The sequence below is a fragment of the Leucoraja erinacea genome, chromosome 34, assembly GCF_028641065.1.
Source record: "Leucoraja erinacea ecotype New England chromosome 34, Leri_hhj_1, whole genome shotgun sequence".
Classification (NCBI taxonomy): Eukaryota; Metazoa; Chordata; class Chondrichthyes; order Rajiformes; family Rajidae; genus Leucoraja; species Leucoraja erinaceus.
In genome coordinates, this window is record NC_073410.1 from 10,646,324 (window position 1) to 10,672,449 (window position 26,126).

Here is a 26,126-nt window from a genome sequence, read left to right on the forward strand (position 1 = left end):
CCACCTACCTCCATGTTCACTTGTGGGGTCGTTTTCGGTGGGTCTGGCCCAAGGTTGTCCGTGTTGGTGCTGCGGTGGGGCGGCGCATCTTCCCACGGCTCCGCCCTGGGCCCCGCTCTAAAAAAGAGCACTGGGGGTAGTGGGAGGCGGTCACCAGGCTTTCACCAGCTCGGTATCTGCTGGTGGCTGCCGAGGCGTGAGGCCAACTGGGTGTCTTCACCCTGCTCGGTCCTGGCCCTGCCCTCATGAGGCCTACTGGTTTTGCCGCCTCTTCCAACTCCTTTAGCCTTTTGGCCAGATCCGCACCAAATAGCAGCGCCTGTGTCGTTCGGGCGCTGGAGCTTTACAGAGGCCGGCATATGTTGGGTTGAGGGCAGGCCTGATGTTGTCCCGCCGTAGGTTGTTTAGTTCATACGTGGTGCTGCACATCAGTGCGAGGGCATCCTGCTGGGGTATGGTCAGGTCTTCATCCCCAACGGACCGAGCAAAGGCGGTGACGGCTGCTGAGTGGAGCTTCAGGACTCGCTGCATTTTGACTTCCTGAGCCCGGATTTGCTGCCCCAGCTGGTTCCAGATCTGCCCATTGACCGTCTTGACCCTCAGCGCCTCGCAATTTTCTGGCGCGATGTAGTTGTCAAGGGCCTGCTGGACAGCCTTGTCCTGCAGCGGGTTGTTGGACAGCCTGTTTATCGTGGCCGCCATTCTGGGTGGCAACACCATCCCAGTTGTTGGTGGCGCCGCATATCGGCCCACTACACCCAGTAGCTCTTCTTCCGGCACGCCCGGCATGCTGACGGTATCCTCCGCCTGCCCTTGGGATAGGCCAGCCCAGTCCTGGCCTCCCTTACTGCCCTCGAACATAGAGGGTACAGAAGGGTGTGGAGAGGAGGAGGCCAAAGCCCGTCCTCCTGGGAGATGCCGCATCTCCTCGTTTATCATGCGTTCGAGGAGCTGCCTCATGCAGCTGATCCGAGCGTCTCCCCTTTTCGGTGGGGGAGAGAGTTCCCGTTCCTCCGATTCATCGGAGGACACCGGCCGGTCGGTTTTATGTGTCGCCTTCCTCCCTGTGCGGGGCGTCGAAATCTGCAGCACTGGGGGCGGCTCGGTGTCGGGTGAGCGGGAGCGTTGAAAAGGCTCCTCCGCTGCGAGAGGCTGCCGTCCCGCTATGGACCCGTCCTCGGGTGGAGTTGGGCAGGCAGTCCTCCTGGCTGGTCGCTTGCGAGAGGCCATTATTCTCTCTAGAGCGACTCTGTAGAAAAAAGGCACTTACCTGAGGTCTCGTCTTTATGCTGCAGCTGGAGAGCCTGGCTCCAGCTGCTGCCGCTGTTGCACTGCTGACGTAATGCCGCGCCTGCGCGCTGGGTGGGTTCTTCACGTTGTCACTCACGTGACTCCGAAGTAAAATTTACAGTGGCTCAGCATACACAAGAATTTGTCAAGATAAGTTTGGTTATTTGGTGACCTCATTTTAATGAGCAATATAATGCATGATGGCTGATGATGTCTATTTGAGGAGTGGGATACAATGCCCACTGTACATATGGGGCGTGCGTCAGGAAATGTTCAGTAACTTCAGGTCACAAATTTATGGTTTCAATAGTTTAAACACTTCCTTCTCAGGAATGGTGACAACTCAACAGGAACTGAAGGGAAAGTGGCATTTGAGCAGTATGTGGTGTCCATAATAAATTGTTCCTGCTGTTATATGGAGGGGGCAGGAGGTTAGGACAGACATATTTGTCCAGCCCCTTATCACATGTGACACTGAGTGGTTTGATGCCGTTCCAAGTTCAGAAAATTGCAGACTCATGCGCTACTCCAGCATTTTAAACCATTCTTTCTGACAGCCAGCTCTGTGGCAAATTGCACACTCTATATTACAGATTGGCACGCCACACATGGATTTTTTTTTAAATGAAGCTGGTTTTAGCAGATACCAAAGATCTCAAATTAGATGACGTAACCGGTCATTTTTCCCCACACACAACACAAAATAAATTAACTGACTAACATTCTTTTGGGATCATATACAGTTACCACTTTATGGATGTCAGAGTGATCAATGCACTTTAGAAAGATTTAATTTGTGAGAACCATTGATTTGCAGCCAAAGTTAAAGCCAGGCTTGATGTTCCGAGCATTCCTTTGCTGACCCGAGACCAAAGTAACTTTGTGAAACATGCGCTTTTCAGGAACACAGGAAATAAGAGCAGGAGTAGATCACTTGATGCTTCAATCAATGTGAACATATCCTCATTAATTTCCTGATTAAAAAGATATCCATCTTCACTTTAAATACTGCTAATGCGCGACCCATCCACAGCCCTCGTTGGTAAAGAATTCCAGAGATTCAACACCTTCAGCAAAAATAAACATCTATCTACTTCAGTTTTTAATTACCTGTCTCTCATCCTGCGACAAAGGAGTACATTTTACATGACGATTGTTCCCTGGCAAATTGCTGCAGGTTGTATCATTGAGTCTCTGGAACCGAACCTCCATACTGCCACCTTGCTGATACAAGCTGCCCAAGATTCCAATTCCGAAATTTTAGGCTAACAGCGTCAGTTCTGACAAGGTCAAAAGTTTGCTCACTGGACTGCTGGTAATTGACATAAAAATGCAGCCAGTTTTGCTCCGTCACAGGCTTAAAGCTTCAGCACTGACATGGCCATTTGTCACACTGTCAGGGTCTGCTCATGGGATGAAGCTACTTATTCCAGCCAAACCTCACCATAAACCGGCGCACACATTTGACAGGTTTTTCTTAAACCAATCCATATAAAGGTTTGATTACGCTACTGCGGTGATGTGAACCATTAAGTTTTACCCATGCATGTCGCATTAGTACCTACCTGATTTACATACAGACACTCCCTGATTTACATAAGGGTTACTTACATTCCTTAAACCCATATGCAAGTGACATTTTACAAAGGTCGAAATCACCTTAAAACTAGGTGGAGCTTCAGCTTAAGAATTTAAGAACCGCAGCTGCAGGGCAATAGACGCAACAACAGTGCTGGAGTGCTTCAGCAGGTCAGGTAGCATCTCTGGAGATTGTGGACGGGGTGCTTCTTCTGACAGAATTAGCATTCTGTGTTATTTCACCTTAAACCTAGGCGCCAACGCCTCTGGTCTGTACCAGTAAGCCTTTCTTCACCAGCTACCACAACATCCAATTAACTCGGCTGTTGTTGTGACTCACATTGTAGCCACTGGTCTACAGCGCTTTCTTCAGGCTGCCACCACAGACAGGACACGTCATCGGTCACTGGGGGACTCCCTCATCTCTCACTAGCCGCGGCTTCTTCTTCTCGGCTGCCGTTTGTTGACTGAGCCACTCTCCCCCCTCCACCGTTGCTGCCCCCTTACCCCAGATGTCAACACCATTTTATACATGGTGGAACGAGAAGGTAGCGATTGCAGGAGTGGACAAAGCAACTGCCGACAGGAACCGAGCACGTCCTGAAGAAAGTGCTATCAGCCAGGAGCTACAACATGAGCCGCAACAACCAGATGTAGTGGCAGCCGGTGTTAAAGGGCTCACTTGTGACTCCGCCAGGAGTTGCTCTCCACCACCTCCCTTGTTCCTGCATGCCTTCCCAGTGTGAAACCAACAGTGTCCGAAACTGGAAGAGTAACCGGCCCGGGTGACACTTTTATATCCATAAAATGGATGAGAATCCTTCGCTATCCTCCTGTTGCAATAACACAGGTCATTCAGGAAACAGGACCACCTATTGGGAAATGTCTACTGAAGTGCGAGATAACGCAAGTTGCCTAATCCACACATTGGGAAATGCCTGTACAGACCATTGCAATATAAATTCTCTTTTCAACAAAGAATACAAATAGAAATGAGACACAATCAGCCCAACATCTAAATACAACAGCCATGTATAAATGCACAGCTCAAATCTTGCAAACTTCAGTATCATAGGTTTTTTTTTGCTTATTTGAGACATTAACATCCTGTTTTAGCTTTTCTTAACCCGGAAAGATAACCATGGCACTAGCAACCAACATTCATGTTACACTGAAAACCAGTTCCATAAACAACTTAAAATATTGAGTACATTTACTTATGTACAAAGTTCCAAGTTAATGTTTAAACACTGAGTGACTGGCTGCAATGATTGAAAAAAAACCAGAAAAATTGGAGGTGGAACAAACATTAAAATGGAAATTTAGCAACGAGAATTTACTTGAGCATTTGCCTAGTTTGTGTGAGGTTAGGATCTTTAGACTTTAGAGATCCAAACTTCACCCACAAACTAGGCAAATGCTCACGTACATTCCTGACAATCAATGTACATTCATATGAGCAGAGCGAAACGCACAGCATAGAACAAAATAGATTGTCACCAATGGTAGAAACAAGAAACAGCAGATTCTACTTCACAAAAAAGGCAGTACTAACATTGAGATAACTCGGGGAAAGAGGTTTTCACAAACGGAGTGCAGCATCGCTGGATTGAAAATAATCAACAGCAGCAAGCAGCTGGCAACACAAGGTTTCAGGACAGAGGCCTATCGGCAATGGAGAATCTGCTGTATGAAGAATTCCGAAATCAAAACCATGATTAGCAGACTCCAGAGCAACAGCTGATCATTCCCTTCCATACCGTCCAGTTGCCAATTTCAGAAAGGTCAATGATGGCGGCCTCGAGACATTAATCACACCTTAATCTTTGCTGCTACCCTCGTACTCCAGCACCGATCCCATTATACAACAGCACCAGGACGATGAGGGAAGGCACCAGCTCCACTAGCCGGGGATTGATGAGCCGGCAAAAGCGGTGAAGGATTTGAAAACATCACAGGAAAGTGCAACTGTTTCCATCAGTCAACGTTTTCAACGCGTATTCAAGAGACGAGAGCTGCTGACTCGGAACTGGGACATGGTCAAGATTTGACTGGTCTGACTGTGTGAGAAAACAGTTGGTGGACATTGATATTAGAAAAACAAAGGCAGAAGCCTAACAGGCGGAGTGAAATAGCACAGAAATGGGTTGAGAATCTTACTGGTTTGTCTTTCTACATGGTCTCATGTTGGTTCAATGATTCATGTACAATGACTAACATGACCTGCAACTGATTGACTGAAGGCCTGGTCAAGGAACAGACATGCGATATCTATCCTTAGCTAAGAGCTGTTTAACAGGCTCTCCCACTTACCAATTGGCAGGAGACTCAAAGCTGTGAAGGACCATTACTTGAACTTTAGTACTTGAATAGAGACAGATTTTTTAACATTAGTAGCGCCAGTTTAGTTATAAAAGTTGAGGAATGTAGATGCATTCCTGAGATGCTTAAAATGGTTCCTAAAGAAATGAAGGTAGCAAATTAACCCTGTTGAAGAAAGGAGATGTAACAGGAAACTGAGAATCAACAGCCAGAATTACTTGGTGAAAACCCAGGAATCTATTAATAGTAATTCTGTACTGGGGACACAAGTTTGAGTAACCACTTAAAGGAAAAATGCATTTGATAAATTTCAAGATTTTAATAAGTGCAACAGAAAGGAAAATCTGGATGCATTAATCTTGGGGTTCCTGAATGATGGGGCCACAAGTGTTGAAGAAAAGATGTACAGGAAATGAGGAGAATCACCAGAGAATTACTTGGTGAACAGAATAGTAATTCTGCACTGGGGACAAAGTTTTGAGTTAACCACTTACGGAAAAAATGCAAAAATTTCAAGATTTAAAATCTGGATGCAAAGTTGGAAATGGTGTCAAGCACTACGTTCCTGAAATGCTGATCGGCACAGTGACAAACAGTCACCACATTTGGGTGCTGTCACCAGTGGGTTCCCATAATGGTTTGTGGTTAAGTCATATGTAGACAAAAATGCTGGAGAAACTCAGCGGGTGAGACAGCATCAAGTCATGGTCATTTTACAACCCATATCAGTGATATGAAATGTGGTGGTGGTGTGGGTGGGGTAGAAGAGATTACACTGTATGGTGAATAACAAACATGCTGGAACAGCAAGGCAAGTAGGAAATTAAAACGTATGTTGGGCCTTAGGATGTAGGGATTTGCATACAAGAAACCTTCACTCTGAGCATACAAGGCTTGGTAAGGATGTGTGGAAAAGCAGTCAAATACATTAATCCAATGTTTCCCAGAGCTTCAAATAAAGAAAAGGAATCTTGTTCAAACTTTTTTTAATAGTAGATTTTTTTGAAGGAGTTTACGAGTTTGAAGAGGATATGACAAAGTTGAGTTGTACAGCTCAAGCTCTCCAAGTGGACATCAATATTTTGTCCATTTTCACTAAAGAGAAAATGGTATGCATAAATGGAGTCAAGGTATGGGTTAAAATGCAGGTAGATGGGGTTATAGTGCAGTAAAATGGTACCAAAGTAAAGATCAGTCATAATACAAGTGAAATGTGGAGCAGACACAAAGGACTGAGTGGGTCACTGCTGCTTATATTTGTTGTCTTCTTACACTTATAGTAATTTGAAATCCTCTACCTCGATGAGCTAAAGTTAATCACATGCTGAGTACATTCAAGGCTGATGTTAATGGGTTATTCAACTTGAAGGGAAATCATTGCCAGTTTGTGGAAGGCTGAAAAAGACATGATCTTATTCAGAGGTACACAGATGTAGGCTTTATAGGGCACTGGACAGACCACAGTTAGAGTATTAAGAGCAGTCTTTGGCCCATATCCGAGGAGGGATGTGCTAGTGTTGGAAAGGGTCCAGAGGTGGTTTATGAGAATGACCCCAGGGATGATTGGGGTAACGTACGATGAGAGTTTGACGGCTCTGGGCCTGTACTCGCTGAACTTTAGAAGGATAAGGGGGGGGGGGGTCCACAATGAAACATACTAATTAATAAAATTCCCCCCAGATAAAGTAGATGTGAAGAGGATGTTTCCATTTGTGAGAGTCTAGGACCAGAGGGCACCACCTCGGTATAAAAGGACGTACCTTTAGAAAGAAGATGACAAGGGAATTCTTTAGTCAGGGGGTAGTGAATCTGTGGAATTCATTGCCACGGAAGGCTATGGAGGCCGTCTTTGGGCATTTAAGCGGCTACTGATAGGTGCTTGATTAGTAACGGGCCTGTCCCACTTAGGCGACTGCATGAGACTATGCAGTCGCCACATGGTAGCCACATGTGCGTGGGAGTCGCCGCCATGGTCGTGAGGAGTTCCTGCATTTTGGGAACTAGTCGCGGCCTCATTGTGGTCGCTGCAAATTTTTCGACCAGAATGAAACTGCCCTGGAGAGTAGCGGGAATTCTCCTGCCGTAGGTGGGTCGCCAGGAGGTCGAAGGTTCTCGCAGGTTGTAGCCGTTGCTGAATTTCATTGGCTCATTGGGGGGCAAAAACGTAAGCAGTCGTTTTCAGAACCGAGGTTAACCGACCGGTAATGCTAAATGTTCGTTGAGCTTCACAGCCGTGTATCTCTGGCTTCTTAAAAGTTGTCTCCACCCCTTCTCCCTCCTCTTTTAAAGAACTTACCTACACTGTGCTTTAGCCGTCTTAATTACAGCGCCAACCTTCCTGTTCATCGCGGTGTGTGTCTGTATCACCTTGGCTTTGCACCGTGTGAATTTCAGACATCGCCCCCCCCGCTTGCCCTGTCCCCCGCCTGCATAACGAGCTGGTGAAGGAAGAGTCGCCGGCAGTCGCCTGAAAAATCGCCCAAGTGGGGCAGGCCCATAAGGGTGTCACTGATTACAAGGAGAAGGCAGGAGAATGGTGTTGAGGGGGAAAGATAGCTCAGCCATGATTGAATGGCAGACTGGACTTGATGGACTAGATGGCCTAATTCTGCTTCTATGACATGAACTCATACATCAGAATGGCCTAACTTTACCACTATGCTTTCAAGAAATGGGGACTATAAATTAAATTTTAATGCGGTTGTTAAAGACTTAAACATGTACTCAGCCAAGCAAGATACTAAGCGCGGGCGCAAAGGAAACTGTGTATACCAGCAGCTTGGGATGCTTACCCGTTTAGGCCCATGGAAGATTTTTCTGGTGTTTTCCTTGGCTTTTTCCTGTCTGTTCATTTGTTTCCTACCAACCTCAGGGAAGGTGAGATTTGGATCGTCAGTGAACTCCAGAGGATCTGAAACAGTGCAGATGACCACATGTGAAATACAATGGCTTCTGAAAGCTCTTATCGTTATGCGTTGTAATTTATGGTATAGCAGACCACATTGTTGGCTTACTCTAGAATAACTTCAATTGGCCAGATTCCAATACATGTAGTTAATGATTAGAAGAAAGAACTTTCCACATCCTTAAATAATTTCTTTGATGCAGTCAAATGGCAAATCAAATAAATCATGCTTCAATAATACACTGAGATCGAAGTACTAAGAACAATATTATATTCTGCAGGAAATTCATCCAAGGTTCATTTAGGTTTTCTTCTTGGGTTGTGGCAAAACAATTTTGAAGTTGACCATAATATAAATAGCAAACTGGTGCCAGTCATTTGTAAAGATTAACAGCAGCCTGATTACTGAAATCCTTCACATCTATCCCATGATCTAGGACATTCCCCACTGCATTATGTAAAGAGCAGAAGAGAGACCGCTGACTGATATTTCTCCCAAAACAAATTCACTGAAGCAGTTTGCTTGGCCAGGACTGCATTGTCATACGTATGTGGATGTTTCCCATGTTCAAATTGTCTCCTGAAATTGAAGAAGACTTTTTAGGTTAACAATTTGCTTTTAAACACAAAATCTTTGGATATTCTCTCCTCGTGTAAAATGCCCAATAACATGCTGAGAACTCTGATAATCTAACAATTTTGACCACAGTGCCCTCCATAATGTTTGGGACAAAGACCCTATGTATGAACAATGCTGCAATTTCTACATGGTGAAACCAAAATATATAAAAATAGCATTTATTAAAATATGACAATGTGCACTTTAACCACATGTGATTTTTTAAATTACAAAGCTCAAATTGTGGAGTACAGAGGCAAATAAATAAATGATCGGGCTTTGTCACAAACATCATGGAGGGCCCTGCAGATGTACAGTCAAGACTGAAGGTTTCATTATTAGAATACATGCCATCAGATTGATCTGCAGGACAGAACCAGTGACCTGCCAGGAGTGTGACCATTCGTGATTGAGCAACGTTATTCACTTCTTCAGAGGACAAGTAGAACAGTGCACGTGCACAAAACCATCCACACTGGTGTTCCAGTGCAAAAGGGCTGCCGGTCTCACTGCATTTTTGTCTCAAAAGGTCAAAGATGTTGATTCATGCAAGGCTGTAGATGTTCCACTCCATGTCACATCTAGTTACAGTTCGTTAGAGCAAATGCAGCAAGTCAAAGTGTTCTGAACTTGAGGGTTTTCTGATTAATTACATTTATAGTAGGGCAGTTTGGAAACAAAGTCTGATTAATCAGAAAATCAGCATTAACTAGGCTTTTATCAAGGATTGGAACAAAATTATCAGTAACGTACTTGAAGACCAATATATGGCCATATGGTGGACACAAAATGCTGCAGTAAATCTACCCAACATTCTGGCAAATCTCTTTAGCCTAATTCCTCCGAAATCAGCCTAGCCTGGATGAAAGACATTAACTTTTGGACCAGCTATATTTTTGCATAGCTACTTTAAAACCATTAGATTTATGGCCACTAATCCCAAAGTGCTCCTCCACTATCAGTCAGCCACACTGTCTCATTCCTCAAGAGGTTGTCCAATGTTGTGCCCTCTCTAGTAGGAACCTCCGTATATCGAATAAGGAAAAGTTCTTGGAAGCTTTCCATCATGTCCAAAGGCTTGATACGATGGGAGACAGTCAATATTACGGATGTTGAAATCTCCCACAAACACCAACTTGACATTCTTGCAGCTCTTGGCATTCTTGCAACTTGGCATGCTTCTGCAATCTCACTGCACATTTGCTCTTCGTATCCCCACACACTATTGGGAGCTTATCACTCATCAAAGTGATTATTCCTTTCCTGTTTTTAAGTTCCATCCTTAGTACCTCAATGGACGATCCTCCAAGAATATCCTTGAAGCATCGTGGTTATGTCCTCCCTAATCAAAAAGCTACCCCCCCCCACCCCCCTATCATGCCTGTACTATCTGTACACTGGAACATTGAACTGCCAGCTCTGCCCTTTGCTCATTGCTATTCACCATCGACTGTCATATTTTATGATAGGATGTGATGGCCATCTGATATTGCAGCAGTAATTTCCATCTAGCGGACAGTCAGCACATTTTAAGGGGCTGTAATAATACTGCTTGCAACTGCAAAATATTCCAATTTCTGTTACAATCACAGTTAAATCTTGACAAATTCCTCAAATTATATTGAAAAATTAGGTCCTACATTCTTGTTGCAACTTTTGCAACACACGAACAAAACCCTCCCACATCATCCTTATGCCATTTAAGCACAGCAGGTTCAAGCAACAAGTTAACTGATTGAAAGCCGATTAGTTTTGGACACCAAGGGATAAACATTGATCAGGAGACCAGGGATCCTTTTCAAGTGGGGCTCAAATGAGGTAAAAAAAAATGTTCTGTGCTCTCTTTACAAGGCCTGCAGCTGATATCTGCTTGTGCTTAATTACAGCTCGCTGTCCAAAGAACTTTATGCATTGTATATATCACTAACAATGCCACCAGCAGCCAGATAGCAGTGCATAGGAATTGTTAATGGTATTTCTGACTGAAGGAGCCACAGACTTGTGCAAGAGAAGCATTAAATGATTAGCATCACATTTTCAGTTTTCTAGCCACATATCTATTTGATTCAGCTAATTCAGTCACTGCTGGCTTGGACCAATTGCGAATATCTATTCTTGACCCAGATAAATCATTAATCCAACAGGCACAATAATTATATAGTTAAAAACAGTAGCAGTTGGCAAGAACAACAATAATGTGTAGGAAAGAACTGTAGATGCTGGTTTAAATCGAAGGTAGACAAAATGCTGGAGTAACTCAGCAGGACAGGCACTATCTCTGGAGAGAATCGGTAACCTTTCAGGTCAAGATCTTTCGTCAGACTGATGTCAGGGGATTGGGCGAGACAGAAATAGAATGTGGTCATAAGAATGGTGGGAGAACTGGGAGGGGATGGAGAGGGAGGGAAAGCAAGGGCTATTTGAAGTTAGAGAAGTCAATGGTCATACCGCTGGGGTGTAAGCTGACCAAGCGAAATATGAGATGCTATTCCTCCAATTTACACTGGGCCTCACTCGACAATGGAGGCGGCCAAGGACAGAAAGGTCAAATCGGGAATGGGAGGGGGGAGTTAAAGTGCTGAGCAACCGGGAGATCAGGTAGGTTAATGGAGCCTGAGCCTGGTATTGACTCACCGATGTACAGGAATTGACACCCGGAACAGCGGATACAGCGATGAGGTTGGAGGAGGTGCGAGTGAACCTCTGCCTCACCTGGAAAGACTGTCAGGGTCCTTGGATGGAATCGACCGGGGAGGTAAAGGGACAGATGTTGCATCTCCTGCAGTTACGGGGGAAAGTACGAGTTGACCAGGGAGTTGCGGAGGGAACGGTCTCTGCGGAAAGTAGAAGAGGGGTGGAGATGGGAAGATGTGGCCAGTAGTGGGATCCCGTTGGAGATGGCAAAAATGTTGGGAGGATGATTGAACAAATTAATACGTTTATTGGCCAAGTATGTACACATAGAAGGAATTTACCTTGGTGCTCCGCTCGCAAGTAACAACATGACATACAGTAATAATTAAGAATGACACATAAAACAATAAACATTAATAATAAAACATTATAGTTTAAACATGTGAATGAAATAAAATACCAGAGCAAAATGAGTCAACAGACTTTTGGTTATTGAGTAGAGCTACTGCTCGTGGAAAAAATGTTTTTATGTCTGGCTGTGGCGGCTTTGACAGTCCGGAGTCGCCTTCCAGAGGGAAGTGATTCAAAGAGTTTGTGGCCAGCGTGAGGGGAGGGGGTAATCGATGGTTGGCATGGACTTGGTTGGCCGAAGGGCCTGTTTCCACATTGTATTTCTGTGTGTCTATTCATAGATTACCTTCAGGCAAGATGACCTGTGTATTTCTGAATATTTTGCAGCAAAACCACTGAATAATTAAATGATCTCCATTTGATTAACTCATTTCATACACTGAACAGACTGAACTAGTTGAAAACTAATGGCATAAGAACCCCAAGCTCTGCATTTTGAAGAGTCTGTTTAAGTAACAAGTCTTGAAAGATGCCCGTTTAATAAATTGGCCTCTTGAAAAAGTGATTTTAGGGAGCCCTATCTTGAACCAGCTCACTGCACGATCAACCTCAAATTATTTTATTTTAATACCCCTAGTTGTTATATCAGTCTACAATGCTTAAAAAAAATAAATCAGTTATAGCTTAAATGACCTTGTTGAAAATTTAATGCATTATTTCTTGCTGGCCCACATCAGAACTTTGCGGTGACTTTATTCATTTATCTGGACTGTTTACGTTTTAGGTTGACACATTCTTTACCCGAGGAAGGGTCTCAACCTCAAACATCAACGACTCGTTTCCCTTCACAGATGCTGCCTAACCCGTCAAGATCCTCCAGCTGTTTATTTGCAGCTTGAGATTCCAGCATCTGCAGTCTCGGCTCCGCAGGTTCTCAGTGCAAACCCATAATTTCCATTCACCTCGACCTATTTTCCTGTAATCACCCCCACCGCAATTGCGTACCTCAATTCATAGCAGCCAAACAAACTATAAATGTGTCTTTGGGACATGGAAGGAAACCAGAACGACAGGCGAAAACCCAAGCTGTAGCAAGGACAATGTTCAAATGTCACAAAGATTACCCCAGTACAATTTCTACCAGCTGTGTCACTCAAGGACTTATCTTATTGGCCTTTTGTAGCCAACGGCTTAGCCACAGTTCCATAAGAGATCCATTGTGTGCAATTAGTATGCTGTTATTACAATCTCTTGTCATTTACAACCAGCAAAACTGTGGGTCACAACATTGTTAAGTCAAAACCTGTAATGAAATTTAAATCGTTTTTCAATGATTTTCATTCAGATTTTAGAAATGAAAAATTTCCCTTGTCGCCTCAATCTCTGAACTAAACCCCGATTGAAGTGTCACCAATTCTTATCAGAAGGATCAGAATCTCAAGACTGGACTTACCAGCGATCTTCGTGGGGCCCAGCAGCTAAATAAGCCGATGCACTCAATGCTTCTAATGTCAGTCAGACCATTACTATTGGTACTTATTGACAGTCAATGTGCATGTGCAACTTAATCACCGCTTTGACACGACCACTGATGAATATTGGCTTCATTGCCATTCATATGCATATGCTTTCACAATAATTGTGAAGATGATTACTCTTCCATTTACTGAGCAATTTTTCACTTAATTTATTTTTCAACTAACTGCAACTTTAAATCCTGCATGGGAGTGGGGGGGGGGGAGAACGGAAAAAGGAGGAGGAGGAGCCCAAGGGCGGAGGGATGGGAGGAGACAGCCCGTGGGCTGAGGAAGGGGAGAAGACAGCAAGGGCTAACAAAATTGGGGCTATTCAATGTTTAACATGCAGGTAAACCTGCCAATAAATGAATATGATTTAACAGGATTGCACATATTCACAAGAGACAACAAACTCATTTGGACTTTCTTATTTGCTCAGTATTCCCTTCCTCAGAGTTCACAGCCTGCTCCAACACAAGAGCCCTTTCCAACTTTGCTACTTCACTCACACACTTCCCACCAATACCATTTCTTTCCTTCCATTTATTTTATCAACACTTGGAAGTGTGAGGGCCAGCAAACCCAGACCTAATGCTGATACACATTTCTCTCTTTGGGTTCTTGCATAGTTTAAAAAAAATCATATTACATAAACGTAGCAGTAAATGCATCCAAGGTATTTATCATTTGCAGAATGGTAGGGTCTGTGTAATATATGGCCTAATAATGGCTTTAGCCAGTGGGAAAGGCCACAGGGGGAGATAGATACAATAATCATCTTTCAAGGTTATCTAAGCAAACATTTTTCCGACGGATTATTCAAATACATTCTCAGATAATCTGCTCACCAGCTAACAGGAATCTCAATGGTTTGGGAACCTGACTCAATTAGGCCTTTACCTCCCCCCTCGACTCCATCCAAGGAGCCAAGTCTTTCCAGGTGAGGGAGAGGTTTACCTGCACCTCCTCCAACCTCATCTACTGTTCCAGGTGTAAACTTCTCTACATCGGCGAGACCAAGCGCAGGCTCTGCGATTGTTTTGCTGAACACCTCCGCTCAGTCCATCTTAACCTACCTGACCTCCTGGTGGCTCAGCACTTTAACTTCCCCTCCTATTCCCAATCTGGCCTTTCTGTCCTAGGCCTCCTCCATTGTCCGAGCGAGGCCCAGCGCAAATTGGAGGAACAGCACCTCATATTTCGCTTGGGTAGTTTACATCCCAGCGGTATGAACATTAACTTCTAACTTCAGATAGCCCTTGTTTTCCCTCTCAATCCCCTCCCCTTCCCAGTTCCCCCACTAGTCTTACTGTCCCGCCCCCTCCCATGACATCAGTATGAAGAAGGGTCTCGACCTGAAACGTCACCCATTCCTTCTGCCCTGGGCTCTTGCACTCTTTCAACTTACCAGGTTCACTAAAAAATGCATCTTAACACCTAAAAAAAGGCAAATCAAAAGTACACTTGAAAATAACAGACTGGAAAATCTAGTCCAGCACCACCAAAACCTCAAATGAAACAAATTATCACATTTTAAGATTAAGAATTGTGTAGCTATAGAGGATATAAATAAGACCTTTGGATCACGTCGTCCAGGTAGACCATCAACCGCCCAGTCACACCTTCGCATCACTCACCCTTCTCACCTGATTCGACCATTTACCTAGATACTAGGGGCCATTTACTATGATCAATTAACCTACGAACCCACACTTCTTTGGGATGTACGAGGAAAATGCACATCCGGGCAAAACCTAAGTAGTCAGGGTGAAGTACAAATATCACAAAGGATTGAACCCAAGTCTCCTCCACTGCAAGGCAGCAGCTCTCCTAGCTGAACCACTGTGCCTCCTATAATACTGCATTTTTGTTCAGTTATTAAAATTGAAAATTACTTTTTAATTGCATGTAATCACAGGGGCACCTCGACGTGGAGACCACGGGGGCATCAGTGGGCTTAGAGAATTGCTTACACAAATGTGAGTTTTCGTTGTCACCCATTCCGCCAGTCAGGGCGTGCCTGAACAGAAAAATGCTGCTAATTATCAGTAAATCTTGATGGTTTGGCATACAGCTCACATTAGTCTGAATTGTCAGCAGGGGATCAGTGTAGTCAGAGCTGGGGTCGGAATACCCCAGGTCTGGAGTGTGGATCGTACATAGGTTTGTGGCTGGTACACAAAAATGCTGGAGAAACTCAGCGGGTGCAGCAGCATCTATAGATGCTGCTGCACCCGCCGAGTTTCTCCAGCATTTTTGTGTACCGTCGATTTTCCAGCATCTGCAGTTCCTTCTTGAACAGTTTGTGGCTGGTGTTGGGATCTTGATTGTTCAGCATAAACTGAAACGTACAAATTACAACTTAGAAGCTGAATCTCACTGGAGATCTTTCCCACTCTCTTTTAACCTCCCTGGAAACATTATAAGACCACTGTGTAATGTCAAGCAAACTGAATAACAAGAGGAATAATGTAATAGTTTGCAAGTCCTGCACCAAATTTCTAAGGATACTAGATCATTAAAGTTTCATTGAACTTGCCTACTCTACTTTTTATTAATTAAAAAAATCTCATTAAGGATGATACACTTCCAACTGAATAATGGAATAGACGACAATACTGAATTGCCTTCTCCTGAACCCCTTTCCTATTTATAACTGGACATGAAAATGAAACTGAATCCAGCTGCTGAATCCAGTTATCACTTGAGAGCGCACCCACCTGTATTTGTGCTCTCCTGAGACTGCAATTGACTTCCTTGGGAGTCTGTTGATTCCGAATTCGCCAGAAGATCCCCAATATCAACGATTCTGACTGAAGATTTTTTCTTGTGCCCGCCTTCTGATTCAGAATCCTCATCCTCATCGGAGCTTTCACTCAAATCGTCAAAACCAAAGTATTTGATTTTATAGTTGGCTGCACCGCCAGTTGAGTGGAAAGCACCATCCTCTCCCTCTTGCTCGTCAAAGCCAAAGAACTCCAGCTTTGCATCCTTTTTGGATTTGGACTGGGTCGGCCGAAATCTGACAGTAGTCTTACCTGCGGCAGCTTCGGTTTTTTTCCGCAAGCGGCCTGCTTCTCCCAGGTCAGCTGGACTTGAGGTGAATTCATCCATGCTCCGGTCTGTGGTGTCCTGAAGCGTGACATTGCAAGGTGATAGATAAGACGAGGGCAAGGTAATGGTGTCTCTAGCTGTCCGAGCTGTAGATGACTTGCCTGTTGTCCCTGAACTTTTGGTGTCTAGTTTTAAGCCATCCTTGGCCATCAGGTCAGCTTGAGCAGATTTCCCAGTGCCATCATTTATTTTATCAAAATTTGTTGTGCCAGCACTTCCCGACTTGCCTTTATTTGAGCGACAGTATGTTTTGCAGTTTGACCTGAGTGGCTGGGAGTCATTCTCTATTTCCTCATCCTTGATGCTGGAATATTCTGCCCATTCAAACATTCCCTGGTTACCTTTTAGTTCCGTAGACCTATCAGGGTTTAAGAAAGCATCTCCATGTCTACCGTGCCTTCCATCAGAGGCTTCGTCTTTGACACAGGGAATACGGCCAAGTCCACCAACCCATGGCTGGAATTCTGTCCTCTGCTGCATCTCAGTGGGTGACCCTGAACTCTTCATGATCTCATCCCAACTATCCAGGGGCAATTCATCAGTTGTAAAACTAGCCAGCCCTGTACTGGCCATCTCGACTTTCTTTTCATTTTCAGTTGCATTCTTGTTCTTGGGAAAACTATTTTTCTCAATTCCTTCTCTCAATGGATCCGAGTGTTTGCTCCCTGCAGATAGAAACATATTTCAGTTAACATGTTGCAGTTTGCATCCAAGTTTCCCCTCTCTTATTTACAGATTACACTAAATTCCAATGTCAAAGTTCCCCTCACTCAAGCCCATCTTTTAAAATCTCGATCACCTGGCAGTGCAAGTATCGTGACACTCTATAATATGTTCGCAAGGCATGGCGTGAAAGGTTAAAATGAGATAATCCACGTGATGCACTAAAGTAATTTAGTCTTCATCCACACCCCAGCTTTTATCAATCCAGATTTCTCAACCCAAACACGATTAATTCCTTTCAAATCTAATGACCTGGGAAAACAGATAAGTAACCAGTTAATTGTGTTTCAGTAATCTTTGCCCTGAGAGAAACTATTCAGCCACAAGTTTGTAGTAACCGATCCAAAAGGCAGGCAGCACTTTAGACTGTTGCAGTCTTGAATCCTCCAACAAGCTCCAACAAAGTTTGTCAGCAACCGAGTCTGTGGTCTTGGGGACAAATCAAAAGCAGCCCAAGGTAGCAGCATGTTTATTCTGTTCAAATATGGCATGCACCTATATTACAGGCAATTTATCTAGATATATATCATTTGACTGACAACAATGTAACTTGTACCCAGTAAAGTTAACCTACTTGGTCACAGTTTGACTTTTGCAGCAAAGATAAATTCTTCTAGTGAAACACATGTCATAGGTATTACCTGTGGTACATTTTATAACACCGTGTTCAACATGAATGAATCAGCGATTGAGAATGAAGTTACCAGGCTGCTACCCTGGGCTGCTTTTGATTCTTCCCCAAGACACCAAACTTGGCTGTTGACAAATGTTGGGCAAGATGTCACATATGTATCCAAGTTTGGAAGCAATTACACAGGTATGTGGATAGGACAGGTTTAGAGATATGGGCCAAAAGCAGACAAGTGGGACGAGTGTAGATGTGATATGTTGGTCGGTGTGGGCAAGTTGGGCCGAAAGGCCCGTTTCCACACTGTATGACTAACTTAACACCACTCATAAATCTCCTAAAACATTAATGAGCCAATAAAATTAAGTTCCATCAAACCATTTGTAGCTCATAATGCCAATTACCAGCTTCAGTTTTAATCATTTGACAAATCCATTTGATCTCCACTTTTCCCTTTGTAGCTAAATGATTGATCTTCACAACATTTCAATAGTACTTCAGAATAACTTAAATGAAAAATCACCCAAGTAGGGCAAGAAGCAAATGTACAGAAATGCTCAGAGTAATAAATACATCCTTTGAGATACAGACCTAAATAGGCACATGGGCATAATATACTAGCAAGATTAGGAGACTGGCTACAAGGGGGTTTAAGAATGTAATATTACTGGTTATACAAGGGAAAGATTTCCAAAGAGAATGGGAAAGGTAGTTAATATTAATCAAAATAATTATATTGTTTGTAGATGTGGTTAAGGAAATAGTTCAAAATCTAGAGACACCAACTGCAAATGCTAGAATCTTCAACAGAAAAAATCTATATTTCAGCAAAAATAAAATGCCAGATACATGCAAGCAGATCTTCATGTCTTCAAGAAGACAGTCTTAAGTCATTCTTAAGTCAATAACCTTCATCAGGCCTTTTGACTGAAAACATCAACTCTCCACAGATGTCGTCCTTACCAGAAATAGAATGTTTGTCAGTGGTGCCAACAACACAATCACATATTTTTTCAGGAAAAGAATATGTGGGTTGAATCTTTTCATCAGAACATATGCTACAAATAAGTGAATATTAGGATCTTAAAGCCCACTTTGGATTCAATATCATGCTTGATCTCCTGTGGTTTGTACTCCTTCCCACTTGATCGGTATATCACTTAGATTTCCGTCTTATCAACCCCAGCCTTGAATATCAATCAGATCAGCCATATGGAGAATGCCAATGCTTCACAACTTGATAAAACAAATTTTTCATTGGTCCTTGTGATAAACCCTTCAAGATTACAACATAGATATACTGTTCATTGATTCACAAGGCCACAGCGCAGAAAGATCTAAACAAACAACTAGTCTAAAACTGGCTGAACAGTACTTCACTCCTGTGCTCAACTTTATTCATGCGAGAATATTACATGTTCAATGCCCTTTCAAAAACAAAGCTACTTTCAATGTCTGTACTTCCCTAGAAATCAGTAATAGTTCATCCTCGTACAAGTGAAAGAGGCATTTGGAATTTGGCAACAACAAATGGGGAAAAAAGTTACATTCATATAGCAACTCTCCTGATCTGATGACATTCCAAAACAGAAGTCTTTAAATAAGATAATATGAATATTGAGTACATGGAGCGAGTGGCAATATATTAGAGAGGACAGCCAAAAGCTCAATTTAACATCAACAACACACCAGCTTCTCAACAATAATGCACTCCCAGAACATCTCAAGTTAGCTGATCAGTTCTTGAGTTAGACCAACCAACATCTGACTGAAGAACTGTAAAAGAAAGAAATCCATATCTTCACCGAGTGCTAATTAGTACAGACAAAATGGGCTGTCCCACTGTGGCGACCTGATTGGTGAGTTTAGAAGAGTTTGCCCTCGACTCATACTCGCAGCATGGACGACACGTAGGAGGTCTTTGTAACTCTCCTTCATGCTCGAGAGTAGTCCCTGCGTACGCGAGGCCTCAGTTAGGTCGCGGAGTATTTTTTAACATGCTGGTAATGAAAATCAAAAATTCTGGTAATGAAAATTTGCCCTTCTTGGGCAGAGCTGTTCCCAATCCAGACTGCGACAGTATGCTTTCTATGGGTCACTGGAGATATGCCAAATTTCTCCAGCCTCCGCAGGAAGTAGAGGGTTTGTTGTGCCTTCTTTGCTGTCGCATCAACGTGTATGATTCATGTCAGATCATTGGCAATATTAACACCAAGGAATTTGATGTCCCCAATCTTTTTCACATCTGCGCCAATGATGCTGATTGGTCATGCCCTCCACCATGCTTCCTGAATTTAGTCACTAACTTCTTTGGGGGAGTTGAGGGAGTGGTTAATCTCCTGACACCACGTCCGGAAGTTTTCTATCTCCTTCCTGTAGTCTATCTCGTCATTATTCATGATTCATGACAACTAGAGTGTTGTCGTCTGAAAACTTGTAGATGGAAATGGAGCCAAATTTGTCCATGCAGAGGAAGTATAGTTAGGGTTAGTTTCCATTCAGATCACAACAATTCAAAGGAGCAGTTTACCACCTTCCCAAAGGCAGCTGGATAATGATTAGTGACTATGCCACCACAATGCTTGCATCTCAAGAATAATGCCTAGTGTGGCACAAAAGTTCAAAATGCTTCTTAGCTTTCTATCAAATTGCTGCATAATTTCTACCGGACTATATTTAAATAACAAGGTCAAAATGTCAAAATATTTCAAGATCAAACAGAGGCAACATTTGTTTCATTTTTAAGTAAAGTTATTTAGTATCTGTTAAAACCATAAAAGCTAGTCAGCTAACAGCAGGCTCATGATTTATCTTGCATGTTATGAAGCAGGGAAAACTGGTCTTGGGCAGTCTCGTCAACTCCCACCCAATCCCATCCATCCTGTCAACTCCCACTTCACCTCCATCAATACACTCAAAATCAAGTTGCACTCATGTCACACAAATCAGACAGTGATCTTTTCCAACAAGCATAATCATCTCTTCATGATATTACTGCAAGTCATCATGGAATCTATCTTTGAATATAAATTTGACTGAACCAAACACAGCTATGGATCCTGCAGCAGGCAAGAGATTGGATGATCTGCACCATGACTCCCTTTTCAACTCCTTAAAGCCTTAGCACCATTATAAGGTCTTCGATTCATAAGTGATAGGAGCAAAATTAGACCATTTTGCCCATCAAGTCTACCCCGCCATTCAATCATGGCTGATCTATCTCTCCATCCTAACCCCATTCTCCTGCATTCTCCCCATAACCCCCGACACCCGTACTGATCAAGAATCTATCTATCTCTGCCTTAAGAGATATCCATTGACTGCCTCCACAGCCTTCTGTGGCAAATAATTCCAGATTCACAACCCTCTGACTAAAGATAAATCAGGAAATGCAAAGAACACCAATTACTTAGACTGCGTCAAAAGTTGCAGATCACAACCACCCAAATCAAAGCAGGCGTCTTGATCAAAATACAGCTGTAATATTCACCCCCACATCTATAAGCACAGTGTGACTGCAGTGTGTAACATGTACAAGATGAAATGAAGCAAATTGGATCAACTCCCAAAATCTGTGATCTCCACTAATTGGAACGTCAGGAACAGTATTTTGTTCAGCAACAGTAACTCAAGTTCCCATTCAAGTTGCACAACTCCCTCCCCAGCAGCAATAAAGAGGCACTTTGATATTGTTTGCAGCAATTGCTGGCTCACGACCATCCAACTTAAAGCTAAGCATTCACAATACAACATCTCAGCAAAAATTATCTCCTAACCATTGTACTCGGTTCTGACATTGTTGATTCCCACTCCCAACTCCAAGTCCAGGAAGGACTTCCTTATAAAACTCATTAAGCCACTTACATAATTAAAATGCAGATTCAGTTGAAATAGACTCAATATCTCTCCTTACAACTTGCATACCCAGCCTTTGCAAAGCCTAACTAACTCGACCCATCCAATTCAAAGCCAAAACCCACAGACCCTGGAAGTCTGACACAACAGGGATACTTCAAAAATCAAGCAGCATCTGTGTAGAGAAACGGAGGCGAGGTTTTAGTCCAGGAATTCATCAGAAATGGAGTCAATGATTTCTCATGCTGCCCCTTTCGTCAACAGATATTGTTCGACTGGCTGAGCACTCCAGCACTTTGCTTTGTTTTCCCACTGCCTCAAAATTGTGTCTCTTCCTTTACCCCAATTCCCAACAGAACATCACAGACCAGAATCAAACCAAATCCACACGCTCAGGATCCGATAAATAAAATGACTGCATGTGGAAAAAAACTGGAAGGCGTACAAAATAACAGATTCAGTTCAGGAATTACAGAACACAATAACAAGCATGCACTTTTTACCACTAATAGTCTCTCCCACTTTATGTCCAATGCTCACTTGATAACTGCCGGTTCAAGATCAAATTGGGGTAGAAAAACACAGATCTAAAGTGAAAGCAAACCATAATACCAGCAGATTTTCTGCCTGCTATTCACAGTTGAGTCAAACGATAACTTAAATGGAGAACAAAATCAATAACTGGCAAAAAAAACAGATGGAGTATTATGTAATAAATACATTATCATTAATATTGTCAAAGGATATTCCAACATCCTGACTCCATGGACTAGAGATGCAAGCTAGCATCTTAGTGGTCTAAGTTTAGATCAATGCTTCCAGTAAACACCATGCATCCCGTAAAGCAGAAAAATGCCAGTGGAAGAAGTGGAGTGGGGGCGGCAGCAGAACACAGCACAGCGCAGCTTGGGAACAGGTGTTTAGGTCCATGGTGTCTGCACCAATCATGAATTCAGCTTAAAATATAAATTTGCATGCACACTATCTAGATAGAACCTGTTCCTTCTTTTCCTGTTCATATGCTTGTCTAAATATCTCGTAAATTTTGCTACTGTATGAGCTCCCACCATCTCCCCAGATGATGCGCTGTGGACACCTACTGCTCTGCATAAACACAATATTGTCTCCTTTAAACTTTGCCTCCCTCACCTTAAGGTTCTTCTCTTCAGTATTTAACAGTTCCAACTTGAGCCGACAAGTTGACACCCAGAGAATGCTACATGATACTATTTACTGTTCCAACACCATATTCTCACTGCCAGGCATCTCACAGCTGTCACCTCTGAGCCCAAAGAAATTGTATAAGAATTCATTTCAATCCTTGTATTTCAAAGATTCTTTCTACTTTGCTTATTTGCTAAAGAGACTTGGTAACTTATTACTTCAATCCGAACATTTTCTAGGTTAACCCAGCATCCGCAGTCTTTCTCCAGTATATGGCATTTACATGATGGTTTTCAGGACCAGCTGCATGGGCAGCTAATGTTCATTTCGGTGAGCATGGTATGGAGATACCGATCACCCCATTTCACTGGAGGTTCAATGCTCCTCGTCTAAAGTCATACTATGTGTATAAATAATGAATTAATTGGAACAACTTGCTCCAGGTAAAGGGGCTGTCCCACCTGGGCGACCTAATTGGCGAGTTTAAAAGAGTTTGAAAAAATGCCATGTTGAAGACCTCCTTCGACTACGTAGAAGACCTCGTTCGACCTCCTTCGACTATGTTGAAGACTAGCTTCGACTAGCTAACCGGGAAAATTGGACACCAGTGGAGAGTGAAGACGACCTCCTTTGATCTCCTTTCGACCTCCCTTCAACCATGATGAAGACTACCTAAGACTACCTTCGACTACCCTCGATTACCTACGACTAACATGCCGACCTACTTCGACTAAACCTACGATGTAAAAAAAGTATTGATTTTTTCCATTGCGACTTTTTTGTACTCGCGGGCATTTTTAAACCTGTTGAAAAATACGCCGTGACCTAGCTGAGGCCTCGAGTACACGGGGACTACTCTCTAGCATGAAGGAGAGTTACAAAGACCTCCTACGACCTCGTGCCAACCACGCTGCGAGTATGAGTCGAGGGCAAACGCACCACAACTCGCGGATTAGGTCGTCCAAGTGGGACAGCCCCTTAAGGAAGCATGGCAAAATGCCACCCACTCAGCTGCTTCCAACCGAGGCCCTTCCCACTGATGAGGCTGAAATGCAAAGGAATTGGGGAAACTGTATTGTTGACAATTCAAGATACCAACTCCAGCCAAATGTTCAGACTGCACTTCATTGTCAGCAAAAAAAGTCACAATTAAAGAGTTCACTACAAAACCAATCAGGCTATCTTTGATATGGTAGGATGAATAAATAATTTACATAGTTAAGAGTTTTTTCAATTCATCTTTTAAATATTTTATAAACCTGCCCTAACAGAGATGGAGATCGATTTTAGTTGAGGAAACTTCACTATTCCTTCTTTGTGATCACTTATGAGAAAGTGCTATTTAAAGACTGCCAATTTAATATTATAAGCTTCTGTTGGAGGTAAACAAAAATGCTGGAGGAACTCAGCAGGAAGAAATAGGCGACGTTTTGGGTCGGGACAGGTCTGAAGAAGGGTCTCGCCCCGAAACGTTGCCTTTTCCTTCGCTCCATAGATGCTGCCTCATCAAACATTATGGAGGGCACTGTATTTTAATAAGCGTCTAAATAAAACATATTACTTTGCTGGCCCTTACACGAGTTGTCCTTTCTCGTCCTAATAATCAACTTTCTAAACTTTTCACTCAATTACATTTTATGCATTAATGGCAAAATCAGAACACGAATTTCTTGCTCCTACGAGATTCTGCTCTAACCAATAATAGTCACGCAGATTCACGACTTCTAGCTCATTTCATTAACATTCCAGCTTTATATACCAAATACTGTAGCTAGCACAGTCAATCTTATGCTACACTGATAAGGCTATGCCATGTTTTCATGTATGTGCACATATACATACACCTTCTCACGAGTTTTAAAAGGAAATTATGTCACCTAAGAATCAGTCAAAATTGTTCACATTTGGCAACAGATCATGCCCAAATTTTAACGTGCAAATCTGGATCCACAATTTCAGTTTTAAAATGTAGAGAAAGTGTGAAATCTCTCAGTCAAACATTTGACATTTACAACGTCAAGCAGCTCAGCATGGATCAACTGGTGACACCTCCAAAATGCTGTTATTGTTCTTAGCTGTGTACTCCTGACATTGGAACGTTTTCTCTATACAATGTTTGGAATCCCAGCGAGCCATGCATGGTGAAAGGAATCCCAGAGGGCCGTGGCTGTATCACAACAGCAGTCGTGGCTCGTCCTAGGCGGAACCGGGAACCCACCTGGAGAGGGAAGTCATGGAGAAGAGGATGGACCATAAGAGGCAAAACGGCAGCATAAGCAACGTCTCTCGGGTGATGCTGGGAGACACAGACCCAGTTTCTATTAAGTCAGACATGTCACTCTCCATAAAGCATGTCACTAAATCAAAACAAAGACCACAATAATACATAACACTTCAATTGTCATAAACAGATTTCTCATCGATTGAACAAGTTTGATTCTTTGGTAGCCAAGAAGGTGGGCCATTCTAACAGGTCAGGTTGACAATTTGCCCTGCAATGGCATTTGGATCATATGGAAGCCAGTTACTAAGTAACCAGCTACTACGATGTAATTCCATTGACCCCGAAGGCAATATTGGGTAATAGAATTGCACTCATGCAACACTCCATTCAGGATACAAATTCGTACCTGAATAAAATATCAGCTGTTTTTTTTTTGCAATAGTTCTATAATTATCTAAATCCTTAAATTTGTATTCCCCAGTTGCTACAGTGAGATTCAAAATCCTAACATCAGTGGCTCAGATTCTGCTGCTGATCCAGTTACCACTGCACTGCTACACTAAGCTGACATACTGGGTCCCTTCATCTAGTCCATTTAATACCAGAAAGCAGCTTAATCCAGAAGAGCATCTCAACTAAACTCAATTGTGTATCATAAATACAATTTCCAATTAGAATCATTGGAGTGCTATAATGAACAAAACATGACACTGTTCGGCAGCGGTATATCGGTACCAAATTATCAAAGGCTGCAGCGAATCGTTCGATCAGCTGAGAAGGTTATTGGCTGCAAACTTCCCTCCATTGACGGACTGTACATTGCAAAGGCCAGAAAGCAAGCGGCTAAGATCATCTCTGACCCCTCTCACCCTGGCCACAAATTCTTTGAATCACTTCCCCCTGGAAGGCGAATCCGGACTGTCAAAGCTGCCACAGCCAGACATAAAACAGCTTTTTTCCACGAGTAGTAGCTCTGCTCAATAACAAAAAATTTGTAGCCTCCTTTTGCTCTGGTAGTTTATTTAATTCACATGTTTAATCAATAATGTTTAATGTTTTATGTGTCATTCCTCACTGTCGCTGCATGTCATGTTGAAACTTGTTGGCAGAGCACCAAAGCAAACTCCTTGTATGTGAATACTTGGCCAATAAACTTATTCATTCATTCAATTGATGACATTTCACGAGGTAAACCACAAATA

The 26,126-nt window shown here is 42.9% G+C and overlaps 1 protein-coding gene across 2 annotated transcripts in view; it reads right to left on the bottom strand.

Annotated features, from left to right (window-relative positions):
• LOC129712989 (wings apart-like protein homolog) overlaps positions 1 to 26,126 on the bottom strand; it is a 132,418-nt gene that overhangs the window by 74,593 nt on the left and 31,699 nt on the right. For both annotated transcript variants that reach the window (XM_055661823.1, XM_055661822.1), the window contains exons 3-4: positions 15,937 to 16,995; positions 7,983 to 8,101 (exon numbers count right to left, since the gene is read on the bottom strand). In XM_055661823.1, the coding sequence (XP_055517798.1) occupies positions 7,983 to 8,101; positions 15,937 to 16,995 (1,178 nt within the window). The remainder of the gene's footprint in view (positions 1 to 7,982; positions 8,102 to 15,936; positions 16,996 to 26,126) is intronic.